We start from the raw sequence: 24,077 nt of genomic DNA on the forward strand, positions 1-24,077 counted from the left end.
TCAAATACTTTATAAGAATGTGAGACAAAGTTGTAACCCTGGAATCTCTCTCCAATAGTGATCACAATCTTTATTTATTTTTCAGTCTTTAAATTTAAGTACATATAAATAACAATCAAAAATCTTCTTTTGGTTACTTTAACACTTGTCTAAAATTCCAGTATTAGAATTTACTAGATTCTTGCTAAATCACAAGTCCTTGGGTACGATATCCGGACTACACAAGTTTGTATTACTTAGACGATCACGTACACTTGTGTGTGTTGAGAGTCGTCATCACAGGGATGTCATTTTTAAGGAACATGTGTTTCCTTTTGCCAAACCTTTTTCCACAATTAAGAGTACCTCTCACATTTCATGACATGGGAGTGATGTATCTTCTCATGATCTTGAGTCACTTCACATCCCTGAACCACATACAAGAGCAACAGATAAACAACAATGAGATTCCTGGCATTGAGAATGTTGCAATATCAAAGTAGAGTAGTACAGATGAGACACTTGTTGAACCGATAAATGATGATCGTGCAACTGCAACACCTGTTACTGTCTTGCGGAGATATCTGGTGAAGCAGAACTACACAATGTTGGACGTCAATCACTTCAATCAGGTTCTGTTGAAGTCAGAAGATCTGATAGAAATATCAAAGAGCCATTGTGGCATCAAGACTATTTCAACACTAAGAATGCTAATGGAATAGTCCTATATCCTTTATCAGGCTGTCTTTCATACTCTTATAGAGCTCAGAAACTATGCAGAAGCTTCTAAGGATCAAATATGGATTGAAGCCATGAGTTTGGAGATAAAGGCATTGGAAGAAAATAGTGCATCTTCCAAGGGGGAAAACTGCTATAAGTTCAAAATGGCCAATGGGTGTACAAGATAAAGTATAAAGCAAATAGGGAAGTAGACAGATTCAAGGTCAGACTAGTTGCAAAAGGATACAACCAAAAATAAGGGTCAGATTACCATGAGACATTCTCACCAGTAGGAGTGTTCACTGGTTAAAAATTGATCCAAATCAAAAATCGAATCAAACAGATAAATTTATATACACAAATTTTATAATTATATATACACAATATATTATTATTTATAAATATTTTTAACTACTTTGTATACTTTTGCATGAAAATTTTATTTATCTCTAATAGGTTAATGAACTTTACACCTTAAGCTTATTTATTAGACGAAAGTCATGAACCCAAATTCATTTATTCAAAGAAACAACTATGAGATTTACCTATATACATTTTTTTGTATTTTTCATCAACAATTCACTTGATTAAAGCTTATAGATATTAAGAAATTTTGTCTATAATCCAAGAGTTTTAGCTACCACAATAAAAGGTTAATCACAGATATAACTTGGAAACTGATGAAAAATTCTTTACTAATTGTAGGAAAAAATAAAAGAGAGATATATCATTATGTTTTATTAAAAAAAAAAAAAAAAAGGGAAACAAAACAGAGAAAAATTATTATTTATAAATATTTTTAACTACTTTGTATACTTTTGCATGAAAATTTTATTTATCTCTAATAGGTTAATGAACTTTACACCTTAAGCTTATTTATTAGACGAAAGTCATGAACCCAAATTCATTTATTCAAAGAAACAACTATGAGATTTACCTATATACATTTTTTTGTATTTTTCATCAACAATTCACTTGATTAAAGCTTATAGATATTAAGAAATTTTGTCTATAATCCAAGAGTTTTAGCTACCACAATAAAAGGTTAATCACAGATATAACTTGGAAACTGATGAAAAATTCTTTACTAATTGTAGGAAAAAATAAAAGAGAGATATATCATTATGTTTTATTAAAAAAAAAAAAAAGGTGAACCAAACCGATGAATATGCATTATATTTGATTTTGGTTTTACCCAAAACAATTCCAAACCGAACCATGAACACCCCATTCACCAGTTGCCAAAATGGTAACTGTGAGTTACCTTAGCTACTACCAGAGGTTGGAGTGTGTATCAAATGGATGTATACAATGCATTTTTGCAAGGAGATTTGTATGAGGTGTATATGGAGTTGCCTCAGGGCTTTAGAAGAGAAGGAAACAAAATGTATGCAGATTAATAAAGTCCTTGTATGGGTTAAACAGGCATCCAGGCAATGGAACATCAAGCTTAGTGAAGCTTTAACAAATGCAGGATACAAGTAGAGTCGGCATGATTATTCCCTATCCGCTAAGCAGCAAGGACAGAAGTTTGTAGCAATTTTGATCTATGTGGATGATCTGATGATTACTGGAAATAGTGAAGAGTTCATACAAAAGAGGTATTGAAACAGAAGTTCAAAGTGAAGGACCTTGGTGAATTGAGATACTTCTTGGGGATAGAAGTGTTAATGTCAAGTAAAAGGATCCTGTTGAACTGTATGCACTTCAATTAGCTTCAGATTTAGGATTGGGAGGATCTAAGCCAGTATCCACTCCTATAGATCTAAATCAGAAGTTCACTTCAGTTGAATATGATATACATGCTGGGATGAGAGGTTATGCAGTGTTAGAAGACATCACTGAATATCAAAGACTGATAGGGAGATCAATACACTTGGCAGTTACAAGGCCAGATATAGTGTTTGTTGTGTAAACACTCAGTCGGTTTATGCAAGTACCTAAGACGTCACATTGGGAAGCAACATTGAGAGTTGTGAGATACATCAAACAAAGTCCAAGAATGAGGATTTTGCTAAGCAACAAAGGTGAAGATAACCTGACATGTTTCTGAGAGGCAGATTGTACATCATGTCCAAACACTAGAACATCAATGACTGACTATGTAGTGAAGTTTGGTGAATCATTGATTTCATGGAAGTTAAAGAAGCACACAGAATCAAGAATTTCTGTTGAAGCAGAATACAAGAGTTTGCAACAGCCACTTCAGAAGTTGTTTGGTTGTTGGGCCTGTTTAAAGAGTTGGGGGTGAACATCGTAACTCTAGTAAATGTGTACTGAGATCGTAAGGCTACTTTGCAAATAACAACAAATCTCATTTTCCATGAAAGGACCAAACATATAGGAATTGATCGTCACTTTGTGAGAGAAAAGATCAGGGAAGGCAGAATTTAACCAAGGACCAACAGGTTGATTTGTTAACTAAAAGACTTGGATATGCTCAACACAATTTCCTTTTGAGAAAGCTTGGACTTTGAAACATTCTACACCCTAGAGCTTGAGGGGGAGTGTGAGAGTTTACAAGCTGAGGAATTATTACAAGTTCGCTACAACTACGGTTAGCTGGCAGTTGAAGTTAGGTGGACAGACTTAACTGAGAGTTAGTTAGTATGTATAGCTGTACTAGGATATATACTGGTATGATTCATCTCGGTTGTAATTGAATCAAAATGCTTGAATAGATAGTTTCCATGTTCTCTCTTCCTTTCTCTCTAAGATTTCTGTTTAGCTCCTTTTCACTGCATCTATGAACGTGTTCATGGAGAATTGAGTGTGTGATTGGTGAAATTCATAACAAGTAACCATCAACATTCTCAGTTCCTGATTAAAAATGCTTGTCTGGCGGTGCTATTTGGAGAAAACTAAAATGCACGCTATACTTGCACCAACCAATGAAATGCAAGACATGTATCCATTTAATAGACATTTTGTCACTTAAAGTATGTACATAGATGTTTCAAAAGTTAGAAAACGTTTTCAGAGGAACTTATTCAGAGTCCCTCCAACACTGAATTCTCCTGGGACCTTTTTGGTGTTTCTTCTAATGCCCTTTCACTGATCTTTATGCATGTGTCATAACACCAATTTGTATATCACGCAACGAGTTGATAAATTCACTAATCTAATTTGTGCTAAGCTCAAGCTATGACTCATATTATCAATTCTATTCAATAAGCTCAATCGTCAAGCTCAATGACTCAAAAATTAGCAAATTGTTTAGCAGAGAGAACTGGGTGAGTTGCAGTAACGTTTAAAAGTAGTTTTACAATGTTGAGTAGACACCCGAAAGCACTTTTTCAACTCAAACTTTTTGGTCCAAAATATTCAAACACTAAAATGTTTCCCTTTCAACTTGGTACCAAAGATAAAAATATAAAAAGAAAACCTAGAACCAAAGGAAGACAAGAAGAACAGAAAGAAAAGTACAGCATTTGTAACTAGAGTCTTTTAAAGGGTATACCATTTTTTAAGTATCGTCAATTTGAATTTTTGAATGGGAGCAAACACTTGGTCAAATGCTTTAAATAAGAATGTAATTTTTATAGCTTGAGCACCAAATAACACTGGCAAATATTTGTTGTTTCTCTTTAATGCACCTTTGGCAAAAGCACTGCCACACAAAACACTACGTTAATCAACTAGCGTGAGATAATCAAATCTGAAACTCATCAACCGTGTCAAAAATTAATAGAGAATGTTGGAAGAAATCTCTTACATCTGATAATGAAAAGAAGTTTTGATTTGAATTTGGAATCATCGATGCTTCCCAATCGTTTTACACCAGTTGCCCATTTGTCCATGTCCTCTTTCACTTCCCAGATTTTGCTTTCTGTTTCCCAGTCCCAAACTCTCTTAATGGTTGAGAATAAGTCTCCATCACACTTTGTGTTGGTACTTGAATGCTAAGTGATAAATTCAACAGAAACAAGACAAAGTAAATTAGAAGCTAGTTCATTCAACCAACAGAGTAAAAATTATCTTTGGAGTTGTCATGCTATAAGTATTAGTAATTCCTAGGCCAATTACCACATTTCATAAGTTTCAGATGTTAAATGCTTTTCTTAGGGTGCCTAAAAGAGTAAAAATGATCATGATAACAATCTCACGTAATAGATGTAACATGGAAAATGATCTTCAACTGAGGAACTATGGGAAAAGGAGCTGACAAACTATGATCTTGTTGTACGGATTTGACAAAGATGATTCATCTCATTGAGTTTTGTACAGGGAAAATGCACTGGCACAAAATTTAAGATCAGAATTGAAACGAAACTGGAAAGAAAGATATGTTCTTTTAATATGTCGAAGAAAAATACTCTGTATTTACCTCATTAGAGAAAGACGATATAACCAAGGACCCATCTGGATGATCTGGGCTTTCAGAATTGAATCTGAGAGGTTGTTTTACAGCAATGCTTGCCATCTCTACATCAAGAAATCCAAATTCCACCATCCTTTTCAGAACTCTAGCTTGGAAGATTTTCCCTCTGAGAATATCACATCAAGGTTTATGTTTCCAGACAAGCAATAGAATGCAGAAGTACCCCATAAGAATACCAGAAGTACTCAGGACCAGAAGAAGCTACGTCCAACAGGGAAAAATAAGTTACAAGTTTCTATGAGCTACAACCTGCTACTGTCCCTGAATGGTGACCGGAGCTCTGGCGCTGGTATCATTGCTGTAAGCATAGCACATTCTCCCAAGCTAAGAAGGGATATGTGCTTTCCAAAATACAATTTTGATGCAGATTGAATACCACAAATACCATGTCCCCAATATATCTGTTTTGCCTTAGGCACTGTTAGAATTCACGCATTACAAGACGAAAACCAAATAGATTGCAGGCATAGAGGGACGAACATGAAATGTATATCCATTTGATAATATAGTTGAAATATCATTTAGTTGATGATTTTTAACCAAGAAAGGTCAATTTGCATTTCTCAGTTTTATCTCCATCCCAAGTTCCACAACTGGACTATAAACAAATTGATCTAATGAAAAAATAAATTACTACGAAGAAAGAAACAAAGGCAAAATGCTTTTATTTTCCAGACGCTGAAGTAATTTGTGAATGAAGTTATGATAGCAATAAATAAAGATGTACTTGACCTTACACAAATAAGCACTCAAGATTTCCATTTTTGAGATTGTTCCCTCGAGTGCTAAAGCCAGAATCATCTCAACAATTTTCCTCAAAAATGTGCGTTCATTCTTCAAGAATGAGATTTTGACAAGCTGCCAAGGATAAGTAGATTACAATGAATAAACAGAAATACACGACTTGAAAAAGAGTCTAATAACACATGCAAAAAGCCAAACTCTTGCACCTCCAATCAATAGAACCAAATGGCAGGTAAATAGTGAAAATAAAGAACATTTTACCATGGTAGACAATATCATTTTTTAAGCAGAGACACAGAAAATTAAGATTGACACAAGTATCAGGGATAATGACCTGAGAAGCAAACAAATAATCAGTTTACGCCATAATGAAACTTACAATTAGTTCTCCAAGAGGCCTCATCAGACTGGTGCTTAATATTACTTTTAGCATGTATCTAAGACCAAAGAGGAAACAATAGTTTGGAAAAAGAACGAGTAGAAATGGGAATTCTGGTGTCTCGTATTCAGATAATGGAGGCATTTCGGAGAAATTGTAAACAACAAGTAGAAAGAAAAGGAAGAACAAAAAAGAATAGGAATTTCAGTGGTATGGAGGTATTTGCCACATAAATGAAACTTTAGTAATGGTACAAACATGATCTCAACAAACTGAACCTAAATTTTGAATTCCTGACTAATAACAAAGGATGGAGAGCCTTACTGGTTTTAAAAAAGAAAAAAAAAGGATGGAGAGCCAGTTTGGATTGGCTTATTTTAAGTGTTTTTAAGCCAAAATAGCTTTTAAGCACTTTTGAAGTGTTTGGATAATTTAAAATTTAAGCTAAAATAGTAAAAATAAGCCAAAAGCCAAAAACTTATGGCTTATAAGTCAAAAGTCAATCCAAACAGCTCGAAGTTGTAAAAACAAAAGCTGGCAGCCATCGGAACTTTAAAAGGCATGATAATTGGCTAGATCTTTAAATTGGAATTTCAAGAGATGTTGTCACACGTTCGTGAGCATGAGAAATCATGTTAAATTAGGGATGCTGTAAAAATCACATTTGATTCCTTTGGCTGGTATAGTTGTGTGAGAAATATTATTGAATTTTTGTATTTACTTATTACGTTGAGACTTTTTTTATAGACACCACATTAGACTCTTTTTACAACTAGAACACAACATTACAATCACTTTCCAAGTAGGATTCTATATATTATTCTTATTTCTATTTATATTCTAAGTAGGATTATTGTATATACTATTCTTTTTTTTGAGACAATATTGTATATACTATTCTTGTTCCTATTCTTATTCTAACACTCCTCAAATTTGTTGCATACAAGTCATATGTACCTAGCTTGTAACAAATGTAATTGATATGAGGACCGATAAAGGGATTGGTGGAAATATCTGCAAGTTGATCACTCGACTTTACAAATTTTGTAACAATATCTCCTAAGAGTATCTTTTCGTTGACAAAGTGACAATCAATCTCAATGTGTTTAGTCCTCTCATGAAATACTGGATTTGATGCATAATGTCGATAAAACACAGAGTGATCAACTCCACTACCTACGAGTCATGCCAAATTCCTAAATTATTGTGCAGAACTTCCCAAACCAAGCTCGAGACTATTTCAAACCATCAAGTGACCTGCACAATCGACAAACAAGGCTAATAGACTCCCCATGAGCAACAAAATCAGGTAGTTGCTCCATATAGACTTCTTCCTCAAGATCATCGTGGAGAAAAACATTCTTAACGTCCAACTGATTAAAAGGCCAATAGCGAACGACAACCATAGATAGAAAAAGACAGACATATGCTATTTTAATCACGGTAGAGAAAGTATTACTGTAATCCATCCCACCCAAATATTTGAGTATACCTTTTTTTTTGGGCAAAAGTAAATTTTAAACAAAGAGAAAACACTGTTAGAAAACTCAAATCTGCTAGAAACAATGCAACAACTGCTGGAAAGTGCTCGAAATCTCATACAAAATATATGGATCCTCTCGAAGTCAAGAGATTAGTCGATATTGAACAAGAAAGTTGTTGAAGACTGGCAGTACAGACTCACACACTAACACGGTCTCTGAAATCCTAGATCTAGCTGCGCATGAGGGATCTGTGATCGGCGACGCAGGTTGGGCTTTGGTAGCCGGAGTTTGTTGGACCTTGAGGTGGTGTTGGATTTTGCACAACATTGTCGAAAATTGAAACTACGTAAGTCACATCTGAGTCATCGAAAAGATGTACGAAACTACGCAAATCAGATGTGAGGAGTAACCAGAAAAACGCATAGTGCTACGCAACCCAAATATGAGAAAGTAGTCCGGAAAGATACATGGTGCTATGCTAAACAAATAAAAATGGAAAAGTAGTCACTGGAAAGATGCATGGTTCTACACAAATAAAATATGAAAAAATAGTCACCGGAAAGATGCATGGTGCTACACAAATCGGATATGAGAAAGTAGCCACCAAAAAGATGCATAGTGCTATACAAATCGAATATGAAAAAATAGTCACCAGAAAGATGCACGGTGCTACGCAAATCGGATATGAGAAAGTAGTCACTTGAAAATTGGCACGGTGCTACACAAATTAAATATGGGAAAGTAACCACCGGAAAGATGCATGGTGCTATGCAAATCGAATATGAGAAAGTAGTCACCGGAAAATTGGTTCGGTGCTACATAAATCAAATATGAGAAAGTAGTCACCGAAAAGATTTGGGGTGCTACTTTCTTTGTCTCGAATGCTACTCAAATCAGCCATTCTCAACATGATTATTTTTCATGCATATAGTATTGCCCCAACTTTTGCTAACATAATCATCGTCCAGACAGGCAGATATATGAGTAACAACCACCTACCAACTATTGAAGCTTTTTTATTATTATTGTTAGAATATGAATAGGTTTATACAATCCTATTAGAATAAAAAATAGGTTTATACAAACCTAGTAGAATAGGAATAGGTTTATACAATCCTATTTAGAATAGTATAGGAATAGAAATAGAAATAGAAAATAGTATCTTACTTGGTAAATGATTGTATTGTAGTATCTATAAATAGGGTCTCAATGTAATAATGTAGAAACAACAACAATTCAATAATATTTTTCTCCTATATTTCTCACATGGTATCAGAGCCTCTACGATCTTGGTAGAATATCAAAGAGATTCTGCTGCCGGTGGGTGGCACCCATATATGCTGCCCGTCTGGCCAATGATTATGTTAGCAAAAGTTGGGTCACCATGTATCTTTCATGTGACTATTTTCTCATATCTAATTTGTGTAGCACCGTGCCATCATTCCGGTGATTACTTTCTTATATCTAATTCTTATAGCACCGTCCCATCTTTCCGGTGACTACTTTTTCATATTTAATTTGTGTAGCATTGTGCCATCATTCCAGTGACTACTTTTTCATATATAATTTGTGTAGTACACCGTGACATACTTCCAGTGACTATCTTTTTTTGCATATCTGATTTGCGTAGCACCATGCATCTCTCCGAACTACTTTTCATATTTAATTTGTGTAGTACCGTAGATTTTTCTGAACTATTTTCTCATATCTGAGTTGCATAGCATCATGTACTCCTCAAATTTGATTTGCATAGTTCCATTCGTCTTTCCGGTGACTCCTCAAATCTGATTTGCGTAGGGTTGTGCCATCATTTCAACCTTACCCATATAATTTTTCTTTTCTAGTAGGGTCGTGCCATCATTCCGACCCTACCCATATTATTTCTCTTTTCAATGGGGTCGTTCCATCAATTTGAACTATCCTATATAATTTCTATTTTTTAGTTGGGACGTGCCATCATTCTAACCCTACCCATAAAATTTTATTTCTTAGATTGTGACCACTTTCAGCCATCAAATCTAATACTCCGGCGTATAAGCATGTTCCGGCCAATTTTTCGGTGACTTTCTTGCTTAATATCGACTCATCTATTGATTCCAACATGATCCATATACTTTATACAGTATTTTGAGTACTTTGTTGCTCGGGGGGAGTTTTAGTAGCCTTGTATGTCGATTATGTGAGTCACTCTATGGTCTGAAACAGTCTTTGCAAGTTTGGTTTGGGAAGTTCAACACTGTAATTTTATCACTTTTGTGTTTTATCGACATTATGCATCAAATTCAGTATTTCATGAGAAGATTAAGCACATTGAGATTGACTGCCAATTTTGTGCAGTTGACTGATCAACTTGCAGATATCTCACCAAGCCCCTCATCAGTCCTCGTATTAATTACATTTGTAACAAGCTAGGTACATGAATTGTATGCACTAGCTTGAGGGGGAGTGTTAGAATATGAATAGGTTTATACAATCCTATTAGAATAAGAATAGGTTTATACAATCCTAGTAGAATAAGAATAAGTTTATACAATCCTAGTAGAATAGGAATAGGTTTATACAATCCTATTTAGAATAGAATAGGAATAGAAATAGAAATTGGAATAGAAAATAGTATCCTACTTGGTAAAGGATTGTATTGTAGTGTCAATAAATAGGGTCTCAACGTAATAATGTAGAAACAACAATTCAATAATATTTTTTTCCTATATTTCTCACAATTATTATTCTCTATTAGGGTCTTAGAAGCTCTGATACTATGTGAGAAATATTGAAGAAAAAATATTATTGAATTTGTGTATCTACATTATTACATTGAGACTCTCTTTATATACACTACATTAGACTCCTTTTCCAACTAGGACATTACATTACAATCTTTTTCCAAGTAGGATTCTATTTATTATTCCTATTCCTATTCCTATTTTAAGTACGATTGTATATATTTTTGTTGTTCCTACTCCTATTCTAACAAGTTGGATTTCCTGCAAGTGCACCAGATGAGATTCAGATAGGGAAAGTTGGAAGGAAAGTACCCTCTGTGTTCTATAAAAAAGAAAAAGGGAAATGATATTTGTGCAACAAATCTAGAGTAAGCTCTTAGCAGCAGTAATCTCCACTTAGTCCTTATTTAACTAAGAGATTGGGTTATTGAATTGTTATATTGTGAGGCATTTTCCACATAGAAAGGAAGAATAATACATACCTCATAAAGCAAGATCTTTTTTCTAATTACTGGGGTTGGAGGGTGGGCGAAGGGAAAAGAGATGATCGTAGTGGAGGTGTCAGGATGAAATACACATTTCTACATTGAACGAGGAAGTCATAAGAAGGTGCTATCTATTTTCAATGGAAGAAATCAGAATATCATGAAGGTGAAGCTCATCTCTCACTCTTAGGACCACCTATCTCTCACTACTAAAACTAGAAAAAGCTATTGTTGAAGGACCTCAAAGCCGATATAGAATTCTAGGTCTCATTTGAATGGCTGTCAAGTTTTAGATGTTCCACACCCAAATCTCCTGTTGCTTCTTTTTTACCAAAGATAATCTGCAAGTCAAACAAACCTCAACATAAAACCAAGTTACTCTTACTTTTGAGTACTTAATATTAGCCCAGACATAGCATCCTCCATGCCATTCTATAAAATTCTCCCACTAAAACATCTTGGTTTTAGTATATGCAGTATTGTTATATAATGTATATAGACTTAAATCTAGAAATAGACATAGCTATATTTAGGTAGCAGATTTATAGGAATCACTGTTGATTCATGGGAATCCATCTTAATTTCTTTCCTTAGTTAGCACCTAATGTATTGTATATATTCCCTGCTAACCTACTGCAATAAGATAACATTTTCTATTAAATTACATGGTATCAGTGCCTATTGGCTCGTGTCATTTTGGCTGTGTTACGGAAGAAGTTTGGATTGCTAATCCACTGATTTAGAGTGGTCAGTCTGTGTCACCGCCACCACAGAAGGAGGTGGAGTATATTTTCCGGCCAAACCAGTCTTCTCTAGCATCTGGGTGTGAAGCCAGTGACTGTCACACACTACTCGTACAGTTCGCCTATTCATCAAGCAGCAGCACGTGAAGGTGCATTTTCTGGCTGAATTGATTGAGCTTTGAATTTCCGGCGTCGGCTCGTCATTTCTGGCGAATCTCAGGTCTGTTCGGGTGTTAAAACACGATTTGTAAAGTCTGTTCTTCAATTCCAGATTTGTTTCTGTTCTGCGACATTGAATCTGGTTTGTGATTTGTGGTTCCGTGGCTGCTAGCTCCTACTTCAGTTCAGATAATTGGTGTTGTGTGGATAAACTGCTGGTTCAGAATATCTTTTTCTGAACTACTTATTTGGGTATTTTATTGTTCACTGCTTGCTCTAATCTACTGGTCAAGTAGTCAATTTCTTTATTCTGCGTCGACAATTGGTTTCTTGGTTGATAAAATCATTTGACTCTGTTCATCTGTGTTTGTGGGGTCACGAACTGACGTACATGCTTCTGGTTATACTTGTTGTTGATGAGTTCATATGCTACTAAACTATTTGGAGAAAATGACTGAAATTGTGACTCCTATATCTTCGGATAAAAGAATTTTGGTTTCAGCAGAAGAGTTTGCAAAATTCTCACAATATCAAAACTTACAAAAGAAATATGTTTCAGTTACTACCCTTGTTGAGTCAGGAAAAGCATGTCTTATATCCTCTTCGAATAAATAGGTGATCGATTCAGGTGCCACCGATCACATGACAGGTAATCCTAATATATACTCTGGCTTTCGATCACATGGAGCACTCTCTCCTGTGACGGTTGCTGATGGTTCACACTGTAATATTATAGTATCTGGGACCGTAAAACCAACATCCTCTATTACCTTGTCATTTGTATTAGGTCTATCAAAGTTAGCCTTTAATTTGATGTCTGTTAGTAAGCTTACCAGAGACCTAAACTGTTATATCTCGTTCTTTCCTGATCATTGTTTGTTTCGAGATCTCAAGACAAATAAAGTTATTGGAAAAGGACATGTATCTGATAATCTCTACATTCTTGATGAATATTGGGAGCCTCGATTTGCTGCCTGCTCTAGTCGTGTCTCCATTTGAGGCACATTGTCGATTGGGACATCCTTCTTTGCCTACGTTGAAGAAGCTTTGTCCCCAATTTCAAAATATTTCTTCAGTGGATTGTGAGTCATGTCAATTTGCCAAACACCATGTTTTTGAGTTTGAGTTAGTTCATTCTGATGTTTGGGGACCATGTCCTATTGTTTCCAAAACTGGATATAAGTATTTTGTCACATTTGTGGATGATTTCTCTCGAATGACTTGGATTTATTTTATGAAGAGTCGTTCTGAAGTGTTTACTCACTTTTGTGCCTTTTGTGCTGAGGTCAAAACTCAGTTCAATACTTCGGTGCGTATTCTAAGGAGTGATAATGCTAAAGAATATATGTCAAAATTGTTCCAGTCCTACATGAGACAACACGGTATTCTCCATCAGAGTTCATGTGTTGATACACCCTCTCAAAATGGAGTTGCCGAGAGAAAGAATAGGCATCTTCTTAAGATAGCTCGAGCATTTTTGTTCCAAATGAAGGTCCCTAAACAATTTTGGGCCGATGCAGTCTCTACAACTTGTTTTTTGATTAATCACATGCCATCGACTGTTCTTGTTGGTAATGTGCCTTACAATGTTCTTTTTCCAAACAAGTCACTATTTCCAGTGGAGCCTAAGGTGTTTGGAAGCACATGTTATGTTCGAGAGGTTCGGCCATCTGTTACCAAGTTGGACCCTAAAGCATTAAAGTGTGTTTTCTTGGGTTATTCTCGCCTTCAGAAGGGGTATCGATGCTATTCTACTGAGCTTGGTAAATATTTGGTGTCAAATGATGTGGTATTTTCAGAGACAACGCCATTCTTCTATGCACCTCCCAGTTCGACAACTCAGTGGGAAGAAGATGAGTGGTTAGTCTATCAAGTTACTCGTGTTGTGACAAAACAATCAGATGATGTCCTTCAATCTCTTAGTTCCCCTATTGAACACCATTTGACTACTGGGCCTACATCTTCTACTCCGGCAAGACCGCCAATTGTTCAAGTTTATTTGAGAAGACGAGCGATCGGTGATACATGTTTTGCACCGGCTCCTTTGTTATCAAATGTTCTTCACCGGCTCCTTGGTTGCTTCTTTAGACTCTATCTCTGTACCCAAAACAATGAAGAAAGCTTTGAATCATCCTGGATGGTATGATGCGATGCTTGAGGAAATACATGCCTTAGAGGAAAATCACACGTGGGATTTGGTGGATTTACCTAGTGGGAAGAAACCAGTGGAATGTAAGTGGGTGTTCACGGTTAAAGTAAATCCAGATGGTTCTGTGGCAAGACTTTAAGGCCAGGCTTGTGGCCAAAGGGTATGCTCAGACTTATGGGGTGGATTATTCAGACACTTTCTCTCCAATTGCCAAACTTACTTCCGTCCGCTTGTTCATTTTTCTAGCTGCTTCTGAGAATTGGTCTTTACATCAGTTGGATATCAAAAATGCATTCCTTCATGGTGATCTTCAAGAGGAAGTATATATGGAGCAACCACCTGGTTTTGTTGCTCAGGGGGAGTATGGGAGAGTGTGTTATTTGAAGAAGTCCTTGTATGGCTTGAAACAGAGTCCGCGATCTTGGTTTGGGAAGTTCAGCGAGGTAGTCCTGGAGTTTGGGATAAAAATGAGCAAATATGATCACTCAGTCTTCTACCGACAATCAGCAGTTGGCACTATCCTGACTCAACATTGATTTCGTGCTTGAGTTGGAGGGCTCTCCCTCCATCCATCGAGTCAAGTAATTCGCTATCGGAAATTTCTCCGCCGCCTATCTCATGCCATGGTTGATGACATTGTCATCACAGGAAGTGATTATGCGGGGATCTCTTCCCTCAAATCTTTCCTGCATACTAGGTTTCATACGAAAGACTTGGGTCAGTTGAAATACTTTTTGGGTATAGAGGTGAATAGAAACAAGAAGAGAATTCTGTTGTCTCAGAGAAAGTACATTCCTGATCTTCTTGCAGACACCGAAAAGTTAGCAGCTAAACCTTGCAGTACTCCAATGGTTCCAATGTGCAGCTTATGAAAGATGACTGCGACCTCTTTGATGATCCCGAGAGATATAGGAGGTTAGTTGGGAAGTTAAACTACCTCAGTGTGACTCGTCCAGACATTGCTTTTGCAGTAAGTGTTGTCAACCAGTTTATGTCCTCAGCTACAGTCAAACATTGGGCAGCTTTGGAGCAGATTTTATGTTACTTGAAAGGAGCCCCTGGACTTGGGATATGTATAGCAATCATGGTCATACTCGTGTTGAGTGTTTTGCAGATGCTGACTATCCCGGATCCAAAATTGATAGGAGATCGACCACAGGCTATTGTGTCTTTGTTAGAGGGAACCTAGTTTCATGGAGAAGTAAGAAGCGAAGTGTTGTATCTAGATCTAGTGCAAAATCTAAGTACAGAGCTATGTCACAGTCTACGTGTGAGATTATGCAGATACATCATCTTCTAACTGAAATTGGGTTGGATCATCATACACCAGCAAAACTTTGGTGTGATAATCAAGTTGTCTTGCATATTGCCTCAAATCCAGTGTATCATGAAAGAACTAAACATATTGAGGTTGATTGTCATTTTATTCGTGAGAAGATTTAGGAAAACTTGATTTCCACTGGCTACGTGAAGACTGGAGAGCAAATAGCTGATTTACTCACAAAGGCATTGAATGGAACTCGAGTTGATTATCTTTGTAACAAGCTGGGCATGATCAATATATATGCTCCAGCTTGAGGGGGAGTGTTATAGAATGTATATAGACTTAAATCTTAGTAATATACATAGCTATATATAGGCAACAGATTTATAGGGATCACTGCAGATCTGTAGGAATCACTCTTTATTTCTTTCCTTAGTTAGCACCTTATGTATTGTATTTATTCACTTAGAATGTATATAGACTTAAATCTAGTAATATACATAGCTATATTTAATGTAGCAGATTTATAGGAATCATTGTTGATACATAGGAATCAATCTTAATTTCTTTCCTTAATTAGCACCTAATGTATTGTATATATTCCCTGCTAACCTACTGCAATAAGATAACATTTTCCATTAAATTACAACTTTCAAACCTGAACAGTTATTGAGATTAAAGACTGTCTTGCACCATTTACCGGACACAGACATCAAACACATTTGTTGTATTTAAACAAGATTGAACCAAGAGTTAAGAATGGAATGAATTCCCTTTTTAGAAATTCAACTTTCATGTTTCTTCATGAGTAACCTAATATACATTTGGACTACAATTTACAATTATCTGCACTCCACTTCTATAGAATCAAGTAGCACCAACTAAACTTTATCTTGGACCAGAGATCTGTTGGGACGAAATATAAGAGAAGTAAGCATTAGAGACGCTCCGAGAGGTTGTATGAGAAGTATTTGCCTGCGGATATAACATGGCATCTATCTGGCCTCCAGTTTCTTCCATGTTTGATGCCTCTGAAAACCGTCGCCCATAGAAGCGTAAAAAGTTTAGAGATTCCATTCTTGGCGCAGTCGGTGGTATCTCTCCCTCTAACATGCTAACAACACTAACCATAGTTGGCCTGAGACATGGCTCCTCATGGACACAGCACAATGCTATCCGCACAAACTTCTCAATATCTCCACCACTGACCCGCCCTTCAAGTTTTGGGTCAGCAAGTTCAAGGTACCTTCCTTGCTCATGCATCTCTAATGCAAATAAAGGGAAATAAACAAGTCCCTGTGCAGATGAAGATGATGAGTGATCTCCAGTAGCACTATCATCAAGGCTGTGACTTTGTGTTCTTAAAGAGCAGTTTTTTCTTCCACTTACAATTTCAAGGAGTACCATTCCAAAGCTATACACATCCGTTTTGTCTGAGATTGCAGAACTTGTGAGCCATTCAGGAGCAAGGTAGCCACGAGTCCCCCTCATTGTTGTGAATAGACTGGATTCTTCACGATTCAGCAGCTTGGAGAGGCCAAAATCAGATATTTTCACCTGAAAATTATCGTGCAAGAGAATGTTCTCTGGCTTCACATCACAGTGAACAATCTTTTGTTCACAGCCACTGTGCAAGTATGCAAGTCCGCGGGCAGAACCAATAGCTATTTCAACCCGTTCTTGCCATTCCAATACAGGTACATGACCAAAAAGAGTGCGATCAAGCGATCCACGGTTCATATATTCATAAACCAATAGGCGTTGTCTCTCTTGAGCACAGAAACCTTTCAACTTGACCAAGTTTATGTGGTGAATATTGCCAATGATTGCAATCTCAGTACAAAAGTCTCTCTGCCCTTGAATGCCTAAATTTATTATCTTCTTTACTGCAACCAGAGTGTTGTCAGGGAGCACACCCTTATATACAGCACCAAAGCCTCCTGTGCCGATCTGAGTCTTGAAATTATCAGTTGCAGCCTTAAGCTGTTTGTACTCAAACCGTACAGGTAATCCTGGGATGGAGAAGGCATCCAGATCCTCTGAAGAAGGAGAACTGGGTTGGCTTTTTTTCGACTCTATCTTTCCCATTCTTTGGGGTCTAGATCTTCTCCACATAATGAAACCCAGCGCCATGAGTAGGAAGATTCCTGTGAAAGGTAAGATCACTGTTGCAACTAAAGGAAAGTCTGCAGCTTCCTGATCAAAATTATCATTGTTTCCTAAGGTTGTTGAAACTCCAACCAGGGTCTTAACAAATCCCAACAGATCATCATTTCTACTAGTCCTTAACATAATTGACCCTATTTCATCTTCAAGTTTGTAACAAGAACCAGACGAGTTTGCATAAAATATCCCCAAGCATGAACAGTCTACTGAGCAGAAATTTTGACAAAGGGACAAATTTACCCCATCCCTGAAGGGCTTGGTAAAATCAGTAGTGAAGTAGTCCATACCAAAGCCAAGTCCTATGTACGACATGGAGGAAGAATTCGACAGATTACTGTGGTTGGTGGAATTACAAGAAACTGGCAAAGAATAGGAACTATCACTAGGCACACAGCTGCTTGAATCATGTGATCCAAGATTGAAGTTAGCAGGACAGGAACATTTAGGATTATCTGATAATACATCAGAGGTGCATACACCAAGCCCTCCGCAAACATAAGGTACTCTACACCCATCCACTGGCCCAGCAAAATCTCGTTTGATGTCAGAGCCAACAAAACTAATAACGATCAACTGACCTGAACCATCCAATTTGGCAATTCTAAAAGTGGATTGTAACAAGTTCACCATTATCACAACTACAGAACCACCTTGACCAAAAAGATAAAGACCTGTTTGATTGACAGACATGTATTCCACTGCATAATTTGAATTAGTATAAGCTTTGGTTTCCATGGACAATTTCCAGTATGTCAGACCTTGCCACTGTAACATAGCATCGGAAGCAGACAAAGAAAGCCTGTAATGACCCTTTGACAAGTCATCGCCTGCTATTGCACTTGAAAGCATCATGCCAACACGCAACTTCTGTCCAATTACAATTGTATCTGTCGGATGATCAAAGCTTTGCCAAAGTGTCCCATTAAACTGATCAAGGAGAAGGAGATTTCCAGTCTCAGTTAGCTGCATCGCGTATACTGCTAACTTTAATGGTGGAGTTGACCACTTAAAACTGCCATCTTTTTCAGTAATACCAATACCCTTCTTGGTCAACCTCATAATTCCTGAAGTTGAAATAGGTGCATCACCATTTGCAGACCAGATAATGGTATTGGATTCAGCATGGATAACACACAAATAGAAATTAACTTGTTCAGGACCGGGATTGAAGATAGAAGCTTTGAATGTTCCATTGCGAGAAACCAAGAAACTTCCGGTGCTATCGACAAATTGGAAATTGGAAGCAGTAAAGTTGGGATAGACAAATTCTTTTGATAAAAAACCAAAGACAGGAATACTGGACAAAGATAAAATGAGAAAGAATAAGATGAACTCCATATAGAGTAATGATGAAAGATAGAACAAAAACAGTTTGGCTGGAAATTGTATAGATGAGGCTGGAATTGGTGTACTATTGCTTTCAGCGTTTGCTTTTTCATTCTTTCCTCTAATGCTTATAGTTGACTACATGAATTAGCTCTGTTTACACCAACTTGATATTGATTGGCGACCAAGTAGAGATATACCATCACATTAGGTGATAGCAACAACTGAGGGCGTAAAATATGACATTTCCAGCGTCTATGTGGCATTACCGCCTGAATCCATGGTTATTAATAGTATAAGAATATTGAACACTCATGAACCATGACCTCATAATATATTCTCTAAAGTCATTATTCAAATAAAAGGTATCGTTTACTTTAAATTTTATATTCACTTGAGGTGACAATACCATTTTTTTTAGATTAATAAATAAGAGTGGTGGTTTCCCACAACTCTAAAGAAATAACACAAAGTGTGACATGTAATCCTTCTGACCAATTGTAGTATACATAGAGTGATAGTTCAATGATTAATTTATTGAAGATTATTGTCCTGACAGCAACTGTTACCTAAATTAAGTCTTTAGTGAGACCCATCATACACTTGCGCATATTTCTGACTTTTCTGACAGCTCATTTCTTCTCTAAAATAATCTACTTCTAAATTTAGCATGTCTAACCTTAATAACAACCCACTAAATTATCTGAACTGATAAAAGAATCATACCCATAATTAAAGTAAATGAAAGTTTCACTGCTAATTTACTTTGTCAGCTTTAGCTATCCTAGCCTCAATCCCACTAAAACAAAAGAAAATAAAGAAAGAGTTCTGGCTTTCTCTTTTCTGAAGACAGAAGGTACTCTAAACTTACTCACTCCGTTCACTTTTACTTATCACATTTGGTCTTCAAACCTAAATTGAATTTATTTATTAAATATTTTAAATTTAGATGTTTGAAAACTATACAAAAAATACTAGTATAGGTTGCAATCTTTCCCATACTAATATAATAAAAAAGAAACATCTAAAAATATCAAACAAAATTAAGACTCTCGAAAAGTGAAAAAGTGAACCAAGGAAGTAATATTTAACTGCAGTGAATGCCCAAAAATGAATACTCTCTCCATCCCATTTCATGTGACACTCTTTTCTTTTTAGTTCGTCACAAAAAAATGTCAACTTACTATAATTAAGAAAAACTATTTTAAAATTCTCATTTTTGATAGAATCATATAAATATCTAAGATCGTTTAAAACTAAAAAATTTCTTTTTTTTCCTTAAAATAATGTATCAAGACAAAGGATGCCACATAAAATAAAAAGAAGTGAGTATTATCCATAGAGGTTATTCTGGCCCGGTTGTTTAAAACTCAATCAACTATACAAAACTTCGGAAGGATCATTCATCATTGAGACATAAAAACAAACACCTTATCTGCATACTCATACCTGTTGGGTAATGGTGCTTCCGCCACCACGAGACGAGAGTGACAAAACAGCACGAGCAATGCCAACTGGGTCGACGCCAAAATGGCGAAAGAATCGTCTATCCTCATAGGCAACCACAGCTCGAATCAAATGCTGTGGACAACTACTCATCACCTCCGACTCAGCTTGTTTAGAGAATGCGATAAGTCGACTCCATCTTTGAGGAAACTCAGGAAGAAGAATAGTGGAAATTATACGAAGGGAAAGAAGAGCGAATGAGAAGATCATAAGAATGAAACCTTTTGTCACAAATGAATGGGGATTTTGGTGAGTACTATTGTAGGAAGATTGCGAGAAGCAAAGTTGAAAATGTGAGTGATGGTTGTAAAGAGAGATTTTAGGGAAGTGGATTAATGGGTTGATTTTCTTGAATGCTCTCACAGAATGTACATTCATGGTGAGTGTTTGATTATTGTGTTCCGCCATGACTGTCCATTGATTGGGGATGGCCAGTGAAGTCATCTTCTAACAGAGATTCAAAGGCGAAACAGACTAGACTGAAGTCATGACAATTTTTCACTTATTTTTTTTTAAAAGTTATTTTACTTTATTCAATTTTTGAATTTCCTCTTGCACAATCACTTTAGTTAAATTTATTTGTCACTTAACAAAATTTTAAAAAGAATTGTTAGCCAACCTATAAGATATTGATTGGCAGGCGGTGTATCGGTGCAACCTTTAATTTTTATAGTACCCTTTTTTTCCGATGAATGCACCTTACAAAAAGAATGATTTTTAAGCCGTAACAAGATCAATTCTTTAAAGAAAACACTAGATAATTATAGAAAAGTAAATAAGTTTTCATGGTTTTACGGCTTTAGCCTTTAGGAGTTAGGACTAACAAAGGAAAAATGTATAATTACTCTTACATATTATGATAAAATATTAATGAGGCTAATATAACTAGAATAAAAATGTAAGTATGGTAACCCTTAACGGGTTAATGGTTTACCCGATAAGGAAATTGAATAATTTGTCCCCACACCAATAAGCCATTAATTATAAAAAATTTAATCCGTTCCCCAATTGTTTATTCGATAACACAATACCAATAAGTCAATTTTGTGATTGGCTTATCGATTACAATTCAGTTTTCAACACTTCTGCACTATGAGAAATTATCTAACAAAGTCATTGTACTTTGTTTTTGTATCAATAAAATCACACGATTTAAAGTTTTTATCTTCAAAAATCATTCAACTACATTTATCATTAAAATAAATTTGATATGGCAAAATAAAATATTTTTTAATGCTATGTAATTATGAATCCCACAAATAAATAAAATTATAAAATCTGTAAAGTTACTTAATTAGTACTTTCTACTAAATTCTCTCTACAATATTAACATAATTATTAGCAAATAATGATGTTAAAAGGATGTCAAATTGAAATTGCAGGTGTAGTTTAAAATAATGTTCTGCATGTTTATGCTTAACTACTTGAGTAGATCATATTGTTATTATCACCTTGTTTTTGTAGAGTTTTCTACTAAGAATTGCAAACACATGGATTGAAATAGCTTTTTATAATAGGGTATTAATCTTTAGATGAACCTATTTGTAGGGGTTAGATAATAAATAGATTATAATTTTATTTATTTATTATAATCATAAAAAATATTTTATTTTATTATATCAAATTTATTTTAATGATAAATATAGTTGAGTAATTTTTTAGCATAACAACTTTAAGTTAAGTGATTTTATTGATACAAAAACAACGTTTACTCACTTTTCTAAATAATCACTTTTCTCTTTTGGTACCTTCTATGCAAATCAGTTGTTTTTCCAAATGGTCTACTAATTTGTTTTCCTAGCTCAAAATATATGAGTTAGTATTTGATATATATGTTTCTTCATAATCTGTTGAATCTAATCTATCCAGTTAATGAGTTTTTCGATTCCTTTTTAAGACATTATTTTTCAAAATTAATGAGTCAGTTTGAATGGTTCTTGTTTAATTAAGCTCTTTCTCATGGCTATTCTATATGCATGCTTCGAATATTGTTAGTACTTCAGTTTCTATTTGATTTTTCTCCAGTCTCCTTTGTGGTTGCATACACTAATTAAATCTCATGAATATAGGAACTCTCTTCTTGATTACCTCTATATGCATTAATTCACTTTTAACCTTCTTGGTTAGAGTTCTTATAATAAAATCTTTGTCATGTTAAGTCTTGGAGAAAAATTTTACAAATCTTGAATTTTCATGCTCTCCACTCAGAGAAAGAAATACTCTATAGTATATATATATATATATATGATTCCCATGTTCAATGTGTTTTTATGTAGTTCCATGTTTGTACTCCCTCCGTCCCATTTTATATGTTACCTTTCGGATTTCAAGATTCAAACAAGTCTATCTTTGACCGTAAATTTTTCATAGATCTTTTAAACATTTTGAATTATCAATTATTGTGACTCATAGTATTTTTACGTAGTTTACAAATATATAAATTTCATTTCAAAAAAATTGAAGATTTCATGCGCAAATTTTTTATCAAACTTAAACTGTTTGACTTTCAAATAATAAAAGGTGTCATATAAATTGGGACAGAGGGAGTATATATTATTTTGCCGAGTCCGGAGCCTAAAGGGCAAAAAAAATTGTCAAAAATTCCTAAAGGGGACATCACTTTTTATTCTAACCAAAAGGGCAACGATTTTTTTATTAAAAATCGCTGCTTTTTTCTTTAAAAAAACTAAAACGGCACATCAAAAAAAAATTAACCAAAAGGGCTTATGACAAAACAAAAATAAAAATCGCTGCATATTTTCTCAAAAAAAAAAATAACTTTTTTTTCTTCAAAAATCGCTGCTATAGCAGCGAATTTGGTTAAGAATTTAAAAAAAAAAGTTTTTTTGAATTTAATATTCTTTTATTATTATTTAATGATATATAATTCAATTTTCCTCATGCTCACAATTTTATTGAGTATACTCTCGTCTTGTTTATCATTTTTATATTATTAATTAGTAATAATAGGCATGAAAATAATAGCACTCGGCATGAAAAACGCTGCCCCTGCAGCGATGTGTATGGAAAAAAATAATTCTGACTTAAAATCGCTGCCACAGCAAAAAAATAAAAATAAAAAAATTTACAATGGCAACGATTTTTAATAAAAAATAAATTTTTTTAATTTTTTTTACAAAATCGCTGCTGTGACAGCGATTTTTAATAAAAAAAAAGAATTTTTTTTTTTTAGACGAAATCGCTGCTAGGGCAGCGATTTTGTCATTTTGTCAGAGGACCTTTTGGTTAGAAAAAAAAGTGATATGCCCTTTTGGAATTTTTGACAATCTTTTTTGCCCTTTAGGTTCCGGACTCTTATTTTGCCTCCCCCTTCTATAGTTTCTTTGTCTTTGTTTTACTAAAACTTCTTCTTTTTGTATCTCCTTTCAACTCGCAGTACTATTTTGGTATTAATCTCAGATTTTGCATTGTATGTAAAATCATCAATTACAATATATTGCAAATCTTCATTGATGATCATCTGATCAACTTCTTCATCCTCCCATAGTGCCGGCAAAATGAGCCCATATTATGATAGCCCTCCCAATCCATTCATATTTTAATGGGTTGGGTGAGTGACTTTTTACATAGGTAAAACATGGGTTGATATCTATATTCAACCCATAAAAATATGGGTAAAATATGGATTAGCCAAATGGGTTAAGCTTCTATCTTTTATTCACTCAAAATTCATGATATGACTAAAAAAAAATTGTAACTTCTCTTCCTTTTTATGTTCTTCTATAGAACTAATTATTTTTCTCTATAATTGAAAAGGTGAAGTCTTTGGCCCTCCAAAAAAATATATTTTAAAGTATAAATTTTAGGAATCACATAGTTTTAATATGAAATTACAATCTATCCCTATT

The 24,077-nt window shown here is 35.1% G+C and overlaps 1 protein-coding gene across 2 annotated transcripts; it reads right to left on the reverse strand.

The window, feature by feature from the left end:
* Positions 1 to 42: 42 nt before the first annotated feature.
* LOC102602847 (monofunctional glycosyltransferase-like) lies at positions 43 to 20,687 on the reverse strand. Of its 2 annotated transcripts, none has more exons than XM_015310685.1 (6): positions 20,152 to 20,687; positions 5,813 to 5,938; positions 5,330 to 5,481; positions 5,027 to 5,186; positions 4,415 to 4,601; positions 43 to 407 (listed from the first exon to the last, which is right to left on the reverse strand). In XM_015310685.1, exons 1-6 carry the CDS (start codon positions 20,650 to 20,652, stop codon positions 400 to 402), a joined length of 1,134 nt encoding a protein of 377 aa, XP_015166171.1. In that variant the 5' UTR covers positions 20,653 to 20,687; the 3' UTR covers positions 43 to 399. The 2 variants fall into 2 exon arrangements, with proteins under 2 accessions (XP_015166171.1, XP_006351925.2); XM_006351863.2 differs by having other exon boundaries at positions 43 to 577.
* Between the last annotated feature and the right edge of the window lie 3,390 nt (positions 20,688 to 24,077).

Source organism: Solanum tuberosum, unplaced genomic scaffold (genome assembly GCF_000226075.1).
Source record: "Solanum tuberosum cultivar DM 1-3 516 R44 unplaced genomic scaffold, SolTub_3.0 scf00134, whole genome shotgun sequence".
NCBI classification, from domain to species: Eukaryota; Viridiplantae; Streptophyta; class Magnoliopsida; order Solanales; family Solanaceae; genus Solanum; species Solanum tuberosum.

What these genes read in the sequence shown, in the direction of transcription:
- LOC102602847 (XM_006351863.2), bottom strand. Translation starts at nt 20,652, where the DNA reads ATGACTTCACTGGCCATCCCCAATCAATGGACAGTCATGGCGGAACAC. An exon ending in GAAGCACCATTACCCAACAG is followed by an intron (nt 5,939 to 20,151) that starts GTATGAGTATGC and finishes TATCCTTGGCAG; the next exon opens with CTTGTCAAAATCTCATTCTT. An exon ending in TGAGTGCTTATTTGTGTAAG is followed by an intron (nt 5,482 to 5,812) that starts GTCAAGTACATC and finishes AAGGCAAAACAG; the next exon opens with ATATATTGGGGACATGGTAT.